The sequence below is a fragment of the Mixophyes fleayi genome, chromosome 5, assembly GCF_038048845.1.
Source record: "Mixophyes fleayi isolate aMixFle1 chromosome 5, aMixFle1.hap1, whole genome shotgun sequence".
Taxonomy (NCBI): Eukaryota; Metazoa; Chordata; class Amphibia; order Anura; family Limnodynastidae; genus Mixophyes; species Mixophyes fleayi.
The window spans coordinates 243,949,546-243,961,772 of record NC_134406.1 but is presented as its reverse complement, the minus strand read 5'-3'; the positions used below and the strand labels follow the sequence as shown (position 1 = coordinate 243,961,772).

Below are 12,227 nucleotides of genomic sequence, written 5' to 3'. Positions count from 1 at the left end.
TTTACCTCAGAACTACCTGGCTATTGGACTTCCATCTGTGATACAAGAAGTATGGCATTTGTCTTGGCTATAAGCATTTAGCATAATTGTAGTTGCACCTCAGCTAACCAACCAGGCTGATTAGTATTTTTATGGTCCTACATTCATTTCCTTAATTGAGCTGTTCAGTCACCTACATTCTAAACTTTCTTTCTTCCTCTACCGATCAGCTCTCCTTTCATTTATGGGCTGTCAAAAGCAATACCACTGACATTTATTTTGTTTGGTTTGCCAAGAAGTCATTCTTCAATGTGTTTTCAATTCTATTTATTTCCCCCTCAAAAAAAAAAAAGCTCTCTGCTGGATGTACATATCTACTTAGAGATGTGAGTCTGAGCCTGCCACTCAGGACTCATTAGTTCCATGACCAATACCTGATAGCCCCCCCCCCCCTCCCCATTTCAAACCTGGTTTGAGGGAGAGGAGAGCATTGATACAAAAATAAAATTAAAAGTTCAACCATCCTTCTTTAAAATAAAAACAATATATAAATCCCCCGTCAGTCTGGTAACAGGTCATCTTTAACTATAATGGCCTGATATTGATTATGTGACATTAAAATATTGACACATTGATGGAAGCCTGAAGCAAACAGTTCATGCACCATCTCCACAATAAATTTCTCAAGAGATCTAAAGTATGAAAAAAGCCCTCAAAGGACAATTCCCTCCGTATAAAAAAAAGGATTTTTATTCTTAGGTTTCATCAATGGAAAATGCTAAAAAAATTATTTTATTCTGTTGTTTGAGAGAAGAATATGTTGACATTTGAACAGTAATACATTTAAGGAACAAGACATCAAAGGTGAAGCAGAGAAAAACAGCTAGAACACAAGTTTTGAAAAGGTCATGAATCTCCAGCAACTATTTATTCTCCAGAGGGCTTATATCTTCCATCTTGTGCTCCCGGCTATTCATTCATATCACACAAAGGCCACTCCGGGGAAAATCAGCCGATGTTTTGATTCAAATAATAATCCTTTTAGCAGGCACTTGATCACACATAGATAGTATATTGCAACTAGACCATATTCGCCGAGGATAGAGTATCTATCCAACTACATACATATACACATATATACACACACACACACACACACACACACACACACATTTTATATATATATATATATATATATATATATATATATATATTGTAACAAAGGGAGGCATTTATCTGACAAGATGCAAAGAAAACATACAAGCTGAGTAAGACATTGGCGCAGTTATGCACCTAGATTCAGGTTAAGCCAAGTAAAGACTTATGTGTAGTTTAAAGTTGGTTAACTTACATGATTTGAAAGCTGCTTCCTCTCAGCAAACAGACAGGGTGTGTTTGTTAGTGCAAACAGAGCCAGTGGTGGGCGTTTCCTCTTAAAGAGAAGGTGGGTGTGTCACCTGTCCATCAAGCTAAGGCTGGGGGAGGAGTATCATGTATAAAAGCTTGTTTGTGTCATTTGTTCACTGAGACCAACGCTGGGGAAGCTGGCTGGTCTTGAGAGAGAACTGGTCTATGTATAGCTAGCGTTTAGGGTCTCCATAATTGCTGTGAAAGTATACGGTGTCAAAACATTTACCATCCTGACAATAAAATTACATAAAAAGGAAGAAGTTGTTCGCGTGTGCTTCAGCAATAGCGGGCTCTTACCACTATATATATATATATATATATATATATATATATATATACTGCTTTTTTGTAAGAAAAAAGGTGCCGGAACTCACATCTCGCAGTCAATCACTTTACACACACCCACACACTCTCAGCGCGCGACCACACGACCAATCACAAGCTGAGCAGCGCCACTAGCCGAGCAGTGCCAGCACGGACGAAGTACGCATGCATTGGACTCAACACACAAGCAGCCCGCATGCACCGTTTTAATGATTTTGCCGCCGACCTGCTACGCTCAACAGGGCGATTCAAGTCCATGTGGACCAACCATCAAATGTTCAAAAGTTACTTTTAAAACTTGGAAAATCCGTTGAAAAATGGTGCTGGAATGTGAAAACATATCGTCGGCCAAAATATATTTATCAATACAGTAACAGCAGCATTTTTGTAGTGATTTTCTGACATAGGACTCAGGACTCAGAGTCTGTCTGTGTCATGCAATGATTAATCACGATTACTCAATTGATCATAAGCCTTGATGAACATGTGAGTATGGAGACTGCTTTTGAAAATCACCAGAAAAGACACCTCTTGAACTGTGGTGTGTAGGAAGCGTTATAGAATAGCATTACAGTTTTTTAAATTATATTACTGCACCCAAAACCAAGTACCTAATTTCAGCTATTTAAAACGCATTAAAATAGTATTTTCTGCGCAATCAATAATTGTTCAAAAGCTCAGTTCTGCTTAAAGACTTTTCAACCTTCCAAACAGTGTAAAGTCATTTTGTCAATATAAACCAAAAATGAGGGGGGAATAGTAGCTATTTAAAGAAAAATAAAAGAAACACTGGCAAGTCTATAATACAGAGCCCTCTAAATGAAAATGTATTTCCTTGCTACAATGACAATTGCTCTGACTTCATTTATATTAGTTTCCCCATAGAAATGAATAATTCAATTTACTTCAATGATAGTAGTTCCTCATAGAAAGGAATGGCTCCATTGACTTCAATGATAGTAGTTCCTCATAGAAAGGAATGGCTCCATTGAATTCAATGACAGTATTTTCTTATAGAAAGAAATGGCTCCATTGACTTCAATGACAGTAGTTCCTCATAGAAAGGAATGGTTCCATTGATTTCAATGACAGTATTTCCTTATAGAAAGGAATGGCTCCATTGACTTCTATGATAGTAGTTCCTCATAGAAAGGAATGGCTACATTGACTTCAATAATCATATTTTACCTGGGCTGATTTTTTTTCAGGAGACACAGCGGTCACAAAGGCAGCATTAATGACACTGATAATTTTTAAATAGACTGAAATGTTAGAAGGACAACAGTGGCCTAGTGCTTAGCACTTCTGCCTCACAGCACTGGGGTCATGAGTTTGATTCCTGATCATGGCCTTACCTGTGTGGAGTTTGTATGTTCTCCCTGTGTTTGTGTGGGTTTCCTCCGGGTGCTCCGGTTTCCTCCCACACTCCAAAAACATACTGGTAGGTTAATTGGCTGCTTTCAAAATTGCCCCTAGTCTCTCCCTGTCTGTCTGTGTCTGTGTGTGAGGGTATTAGGGAATTTAGACTGTAAGCCCCAATGGGGCAGGGATTGATGTGAATGAGTTCTCTGTACAGCGCTGCGGAATTAGTGGCGCTATATAAATAAATGATGATGATGATGAAATGATGATGAGGACAACTGAAGAGCTGACTTTGATGCAAGCTATGAAAACAGTAAATAGAGATAAACCTGGTTGATGTCTGCAAAATACACTGCAATAAGCTTTAATAAAAGGGTAAAAATTGCATTATGCCCTCTCCAGGAGGAACGTATGCATAAACACTAATTTAGACCTTTTTAAATTTTCCCATACAATTTCAATGTCAACAGCATTCTAATGGGGGTAAAAATCAAATTACCCCAACCCTATCTATTTAACGTGATAGAAAATGCACTTACACCGCTAGTGTCAGTTAGATAAGGGTTTCTTAATGTGTTGTATGCTAAACAGATTTAAGGCATATATAAGCTTGTTAATCAGAATGTTTCCTGTATTAGTGTGTATATATATCGCTTCTCTGCCTGTTGGCTAAGAACAGGTGTAGATACCCATGTATGCTGTGAGGGTTAAAGGAGCCCTTGTAGGTGATGGGCCGTCACCTGGTCCACTGGCCAAGAGGGTGGCTGCCCTGAAGCCCAAGGTACTATGTGCCCCCTATGCTGCCTGAATCTGGGTGTCTGATAGACATGGTGGTAGGAGACAACTGTGCACAAAGTACAGCACTCTTCAATCAGCACCATTTTTCCTTTGCCCTAGCCTTTTGGACGGGGCAAAGACACTTTTTTATATGCCAGGCTGGGGCCTTAATTGGCACAATTTTTTTATTTATTGAACATTTACACCACACTATACACTTTTTTTCAAGTTTTTTCTTTGTGTGTGGCATGTTTTTTGTGGTGTTTTGGTTTAGACCCTAATGGGTGAACCTCTGCCCTAGTCATCTCTTGGGGGGGAGGGTCAAGAACCAGTTCCCCAAGGTAAGCTTCAGCCTACCTCGGGGAGAAAGGGTCCCTCCTGAACCTTGTGGAGGAGGTGGGCCTGAAGACCATTGCTTCCGAAGTGTAAAGGGCAGAGTAGCGCGACATCCTCAACAGTTAGAATCGCTTCACGAGATGTTCACCTTTAGCAGCCCCCTTTCCCAGGAACTTGTTATGTTCCACAATATTCGGTTGCCCCCAGGACTTAGGCTTGGGTAGGAGCAGTTGTTGATCTAGCACCTGCCCCTTGGAGAGGACAGAACACAGTAGGAAGTAATGAGCAACCTGTATATATTAGCAGAACTCTGAGCCAGACAGGTAAGGGTTAATGTGGAGTAATCTGGCACTTGTCACTGTCTCATGTGATGTTCTATAAAGGAGACAGGAAGTCATATTATTGCAGCTTCCTGCTTTGTGAACAGGGCACGCTGCTCAACTTTAGTATAATCGCCATTGTATATCATTGAAGAAAAACACATTCCGTGTCTCTATTATGACTATCGGAGCCTGAAGCAAGAAGGTGGGGTGGCGCCCTGTAAAACATATTCTTATATTCAGTGACCTCTGGTATCCAAACATGCCAAATATAAACATATAAATTCGGTTACATTGGGTTTTAAATGATACCTACATTTAATGGTCATTAATCAGTGGGAAAATGCAAAAACTAACTTTGAGTAGTTTAAGAAAACACATAAATACTTATTAGTAAAGTTGTAAAATGTGCTGTCGATGGTTGAAATGCCACATTTAGAGGCTTTTACTGATTAAGTCTTAGCACTTAGCAGGGAAAACAAAAAAAATCAATAAATTACTTACAGATTTTGTGCTTCCTTCTAAGATCTCTTCCTCCAGGGGCTCCAACTTCAGGTCCTTTATCAAAAACAAAACAAAAAAATCTACAGTGCAATGAAGAAATAGTTTTAAAATAAGAAGAAATGGAATGTATTGGTATTTTTTTTAAGATGGAGCATTATGTGTGGAAATACATTTATATTTCTGGCTATTTCATGATTATATTGCTACACTTAAAGAAGTCTTTCAGTCTCCTAACAAGTTTTTACAAGTAGTCTCTTCTCTGCCTAGAGATTTTTAAATGATTTTGCTGGTTGCAAATTCAAGGTCAAAGTAAATATTTTTTTACTTTTTTGGGGCAGTTACTCGCTTGTCTTTTTAATGTTTTTAATGCATGTAAATGCTTCTGTGTGTCCATACGCATTTTCGTTCAAATTTGCATCTGTTTGTGATTTGGCACACTGGCCACAAGGATTTTTTGGATGCTGCTTGTTCCATACCATTGCATTCAGAGCATGTCACCACAGTTGCAGAAGTCCACTGGTCTCTCCGAGAGACCGATGTGTACATATCCACAAACAGTTTTTACCACATTTGTGCTGTATTTCTAATGGCTATTCATTTCTCGAGCCCATTAGGAAACTCCATGGAAATGAATGAGCCATAGAAATGAATGGACCACAGACATCAATTGAGCTTCACAGCACTGGTAGTTGTTTTTTCTCCACATCAATAGGGAACCAATTAATTTATATTGGTGTGTGATCAAAGCAGGAAACACCCCTTGCCGTCAGCCAGCTACATCACATTTAGCGTTGGAAAACTGCTTGTCATTGGCTGAGAGGCTAAGGGGAGTGCTGTCAATTGATTGTTCTCTCCTTCTGTGGCAGGGTTCCGGGAGCAGTTTGGTGCTTACTTTGAGGTATTTTTATTTGTAGCTTGGATTACCATCTCGTTTACAAGTAGAAAGAAAATCTGGCTTGAATTACCCTTTTAAATTAAAAGAAGATATGGCTTGGAGTTGCATTAAGAACATTTCCATTCAGATTGCAATTTTTTTCCATTTGGAATAAAAGGAGATATTACAAATTACATAACAAATTAAAAAACAATTCACCATACTGATGGTACTACCCAAAATAGTTAATTATAAGCAGCAGCTGCAATAAATAGGTAACAACCAAACCCAAAAAAACAAACATGAGGAAAGAATAGCAGTGTTATGTGCTCACTATTACAAATATCACTATCTGGTATATATGCATAGTGTAGTATTAAATTAATCAACTCTTTATATATGAATATATAAACTTCAAACATACAGTATATTGTAAATATATAGCTATAAAAATGTATCTTTAAAAATATGATACAAATCTACATATTATAATATTATATATTTAAAATTATAAAAAGAATATTATAAGAACAAATACTGCTATGAATATCCAGCTGGATATGATATTGCTATTCTATTTGAGTCTTCCCCTTCCCTTTAGGATCAGGTACCGATTAAGGGCTCAGGTCGCCCTAGGCTATTACTCTTGTAGTGCCCCCCTCGACCTCCACACCAGTCTAATACGTGGTAGGTAAAATCTTAATTTAAAATCCGACTTCTTTCACCCCCCTCCTCGCCAATGTTTATGCTCTAATGTTTTCAAAACTTAGCTCCACTTAGATTCTTATAAAGGGCCCAGCAACCTTTGTCATTCTTTTTGTTTTCATTACAATCAGAACTGTATAGAAGAACAGAGACATGGACGAGCACTGCTGAGGGTGAAAATGGAGGAGACTGCCCTGTCTTCACCTGTCGCCGTCCTTGTCTCTCCTAAATGGTCATTCTCGAGTGTCCGCCAAACAATACTCATGTCCTCAGCCTCCACCAAGGGAATACATCAAGATTAAAACCTTAATACATTTACATTTAAATTAATTTCAGTGTATACCTCTTCCTGACACCCCCCCCCCCCAAAAAAGCATGCCACCCTCTTCAGCATATTGGATAATCAGGCCCTGTTTAGTATGTAAGCTCTCAAGGGCAGAGCCCTCTCTCCTCCCATGAGCAGAGCCTCTACTCTCATGGGCAGAGCCTTCTCTCCTCTCATGAGCTGAGCCTCTCCTCTCATGGGCAGAGCCCTCTCTCCTCCCATGAGCAGAGCCTCTACTCTCATGGGCAGAGCCTTCTCTCCTCTCATGAGCTGAGCCTCTCCTCTCATGGGCAGAGCCCTCTCTCCTCCCATGGGCAGAGCCCTCTCTCCTCCCATGAGCAGAGCCCTCTCTCTTCCCATGAGCAGAGCCCTCTCTCCTCCCATGGGCAGAGCCCTCTCTCCTCCCATGGGCAGAGCTCTCTCTCCTCCCATGGGCAGAGCCCTCTCTCCTCCCATGAGCAGAGCCCTCTCTACTCTCATGCGCAGAGCCCTCTCTCCTCCCATGGGCAGAGCCCTCTCTCCTCTCATGCGCAGAGCCCTCTCTCCTCCCATGGGCAGAGCCCTCTCTCCTCTCATGCGCAGAGCCCTCTCTCCTGCCATGGGCAGAGCCCTCTCTCCTCCCATGGGCAGAGCCCTCTCTCCTCTCATGCGCAGAGCCCTCTCTCCTCCCATGAGCAGAGCCCTCTCTCCTTTCGTGAGCAGAGCCCTCTCTCCTCTCATGAGCAGAGCCCTCTCTCCTTGTGTTCTCCTTCTACTATTGCATCACTCTCTGTACCTCTATGTCCGCTTTCCTGGTCCTGTTTACTTGAGCCCAGATCTACTTCACATTGCACATAACCATAAGTCTTAATTAACTTGATCTGAATTACCAAGCTATCTGTGTGTAATTCCTTAATTAGTAGATGCCTGGTCTTTGTATAATTATATTTAGTCTAATTATATACTTTGTAATGTGTTATGGATTGCTGCTATCTGTGTATTGTATACTACTGTAAATTTCAAGTACGGCCCAGCAGAAGTCAATCATATCAGCAGTCTCACCATTCTAAAACAAGCCATCTCTATATCAACATTGCAGCAACTACAAATCAAATACTTTAATTAAATAAAGGAGCGTATCCCCTTTGTGAGTGGCTGCACAAATTGTTTCATTATCTACATAAGCTTCCTTTGTTTATATCGAGCTGTGATGCTGATATTGGGACGGTCTGCTTTAAAAGGGAAACTGCTGATATAAATATGACAGATAAGACATACTAAATATAGAACTGGGACCATGATGTGGGATTAAAAGTAGGAACTACCTAGCCTGTCTTGTTGGGGCTCCAAAATGCCGATGCTTACAATCTACACATGTTGTAAAGACAGACTTACCAGAGAAAAGACTGCTCACATATCTGACTGGTGTGCTTAATGTGTGACAGGTGAAAATGCTGGCACAGAAGATTCGCATCACTTAACATAGCGACAGAGAGATTGCTGGTTTTAAAGCGGCAATGCCAGGACCTGGTGGAAAACCTCAATGCTAACCCTAACCTAGCGCTACGGAATTTGCTGGCGCTATTTAAATAAATGTTGATGATGATGATCAGTAACCCGAACCCTAAACCTAACCCTAACTCTAATTGTATCCCTAAATCTAATTTTTTTTTAGATTATCTATATGCTGGGTCCTGGCATTTCCGCTTTAAAACTAGCAATCTCTCTGTCACTATGTTAAGTGATGCGAATCTTCTGTGCCAACATTTTCACCTGCCGCACATTAAGCACACCAGTCGGATATGTGAGCAGTCTTTTTTCTGGTAAGTTTTTCTTTACAACATGTGTAGATTGTAAGCATTGGCATTTTGGAGTCGTTTAAAGTTATGTAGGAATTGTAGTCATCGGGTAAATGTCTACCACCGGGCTGTCTAGTGCTGGTGTATATATATATATATATATATATATATATATATATATATATATATATTTATATATATACATATATATTTACAAGCAAAGCTTCTCCCATTCACATCTATAGCCCATTCATTTCAATGAGGTTTCTATATGCGAGAAATCCCATTGAAATTAACGGGCTATTTAAATGAATGGGAAAAACTCAGCGCTGCATTTGCAAATGTGTCCAACATATACTTATTGCAGGTATACTGTATGCTGGAATAAGAATCAGAGGTGTCTGACCATATGATAATACAGTATATAGACCTCATCAATATTTGTCATGGAGTGCCTCCTTGATGTCACCTACTTCCTTGTGATTTGATTGTCTCCATGCTCATACATATTGGTTCCACCAACCATATGGGTGACTCCACTGTGTGTAGGTGACACATATTCTCATGAAACAAGAATGGTTCTACAAGTTCAGGCTCTGGTGCTGGTATTGGAACAGTTTTCGGCAGCCTCATCATTGGTTATGCCAGAAATCCCTCCTTGAATCACCAACTGTTCTCATATACCATCATTGGATTTGCTCTGTCTAAAACAATAGGTCTGTTTTGTTTGATGCATTTCTGTTCTTATTATTAAACCTGTCAAGTCATCTCTGACATAGAATGTATTATACTGTCCTGTGTGTCTGCCTTTTCTTATAGCTACAAACATGTTTTATATAATCATGAGCACAGTTATTGTTTTCTTGTACTACAACACAACCCTCATGGACCCCACACAATGCACGCTTTGTTTGCCTTCTAGTGAGGGACAATAACAGGCTAATGTTACACAACCTACAAAACGTCAGAGTTTAATAGCTAAAGAATTGCTGCGTGTGTCAGCCCGTTGGGCTCCACATAGATTACATGCTGCATTGCTTTTAAGAACAAAACTCTGGCATTTTGTAGTCAGTGTGACACATACTCTGTAGCTCAGTAGGGGTGTTTGAGTTGTTACTTTTAACAAAAAAAATAATAAACATTTTGGGGGAAAAGAAAAACAGCATTAAAGGCAAATGTGTATACCTTCTTTTCCAGTCTGTCTATTAGTTTCTGAAGTCTGTTTATCTGGGTCATCCACTGGTTCTCTTCATCTAACAAGCCTACGGGAAGAAGATATCAATAAAAAGGATGCCATTTTTTTGATTATATTTTTGAATAAAACATTCTTGAATAGGATGAAAAACCTGTTGAAGTGTTGTGAGGTCCTACAATAAGCTGTCAGCCACTCTTTATGTATGTATGTATGTATCCCAGTGTTATTCCCTAACTGTGGTAACCCATAGCAACATCAAAGCAAGTGTCTGATTGGTTTCCATGGATTATTGCACTGTGCATGTTTACACCTATGTTAGTGAATAACTGTTTTTCCATCAAAGAAGGAAATAATGAAGGAATATAACACTCCGCAATCTTGACTAGCAGGACTAAGATACATTCCTACAACGTCATTAACAAAACTACATCAACATACTCCACATCTTTTCTATTGTTTCAAAGTATCTCCCAACTCGACCCCTCTGCTAATCCTTGCTCATTATCTGGTTACTGGACATTTTAAGGTTGCACCCACTCTGTGGAATTCCCGGCCTCCTACAGAAAGACTTTCCCTTAGCCTCCAAACCTTCAAGTGATCCCTAAAAAATCACCTCTTTGGTAAGCTTAACAAACTCCCAAACCATCTTCTTTATTTACCTAGGCTGTTCTATCTGATTACCGTCACACTACTGAGTTCACTCACAATTACATTCATTCTCCTATATTTATACACCTTTCCCTATTGCTTTCTGACTGACCAGTAGCACTTAACCTACATTTTTCAAAGCAAAAATCTCGGTACATTTGGGGGTATATATTTAACGAAGTACAACTTCGATGACAATAATTAGGGGCGGAATATTGTAGTGTTTAAATATAACTGCCTGCTTTACAGCAATAATATCATCTTTGTAGATATAAACTGTATAAAATAAAACAACACTTATAATATGATCCCATAATAAAAAAAAAAAATTATTGTTCTTACAATAACTAAATATTAATTTCAGAATTATAATGGCTTGCTCTAAAAACACAATATAAATTTAAATAATAGTATCTAAAGGAGAGGAAAAACAGATATTCCGTATGTTAAAAACAAATAGAAGCCCAAAACATACCAAGGTTAAACTGAGGGCTGTTTGGTGAAAAACTGTTATTCCTCTGTAGCCGACGGTTTGATCGTTTGCCCGACCACGGGATTGAAAGCACGTTTGGCTTTGTGGGACCTTGCCTGTAAGTAAACAAGAAAGCACAATTTTATTGTTGCTCTCATGGAAATGGAGGTTTATGGGTAAGAAGACATATATATATATATAGTGACAAAGGGGTATGTTTGCCATAGGCTTCTATATTATCTAACAAATCTATCCTGCATATTAAACAGCAAGGTGCAGTTTGATTTCTATACTAAGCTACAAGTTAACAACTGCATTAAACAGTATACTGGTAAAGAAAATTATTTTACAATAACAGGTAGTGTGAAATGTATAGTACATTAATACAGTGCTGCCATGTACTGCTTTTTGTTACCATTGCTGTCTATGATTAATTTATTTTCTATGATTTATTCCCATATGCCATGCCTCCTTCTGTTTAATAGAGCACATTTAGTATAGGTAGTAACATTTTGTATAATAATATTGTATTTTCCTATTAATAGAGCACTACTGTATACCTCAATGAGAGCAGAAGCTGCATCTTAATATATACAGGCATAGCTCAGAACTGTCCAGATTTAGGCAGGGCTCATAATCAGGACAGTTTTGTCCCGTGGGCAGGAATCCTGATGACTGCTGTCCTGCTATAACATGATTTGGGATGTCATAGTCATCTAGGCCAGATACTACATTGTAACACATGCTACACCATTATCGGCTATTTATATAGCGCCGCTAATTCCGCAGCGCTGTACAGAGAACTCACTCGCATCAATCCCCGCCCCAATAGAGCTTACAGTCTAAATTCAATAAATATACATACACACAAAGCATAGGATAATTTCGATAGCAGCCAATTGACCTACCTGTATAATTTTGGAGTATGTTAAAATAATTAAAGTGTGTAATGTAAGTAAAGTTTAAAAATTAAAAAGGGAGACACAAAGGAAAGAATAACTAAACGTCACTTTTCCTGTACAATTTTTTTCCCCTGAAAATGTTTTTTTACTCAAATCTGGTAACAAACTAGAATCTAATCTTTCTAGACAAAAAAACTATATGTAAAATTCCCTTTGGTAGAGTAAACATTAAAAAAGATATTGTCAGCTGAACTGGCGCAGCACAATGTGAAAATGTTTGAGATTTACATTGGCTGATAGCACTCTGAAGCTTGGC

General features: G+C 39.0%; 1 protein-coding gene across 1 annotated transcript in view; it reads right to left on the bottom strand.

Moving 5' to 3' along the window:
* The window catches only part of NECAB1 (N-terminal EF-hand calcium binding protein 1), a 177,293-nt gene that overhangs the window by 28,408 nt on the left and 136,658 nt on the right, over positions 1 to 12,227 (bottom strand). Inside the window, exons 7-9 of the mRNA XM_075213770.1 lie at positions 11,013 to 11,125; positions 9,880 to 9,956; positions 5,013 to 5,066 (exon numbers count right to left, since the gene is read on the bottom strand). Coding sequence (XP_075069871.1) covers positions 5,013 to 5,066; positions 9,880 to 9,956; positions 11,013 to 11,125 — 244 coding nt within the window. The remainder of the gene's footprint in view (positions 1 to 5,012; positions 5,067 to 9,879; positions 9,957 to 11,012; positions 11,126 to 12,227) is intronic.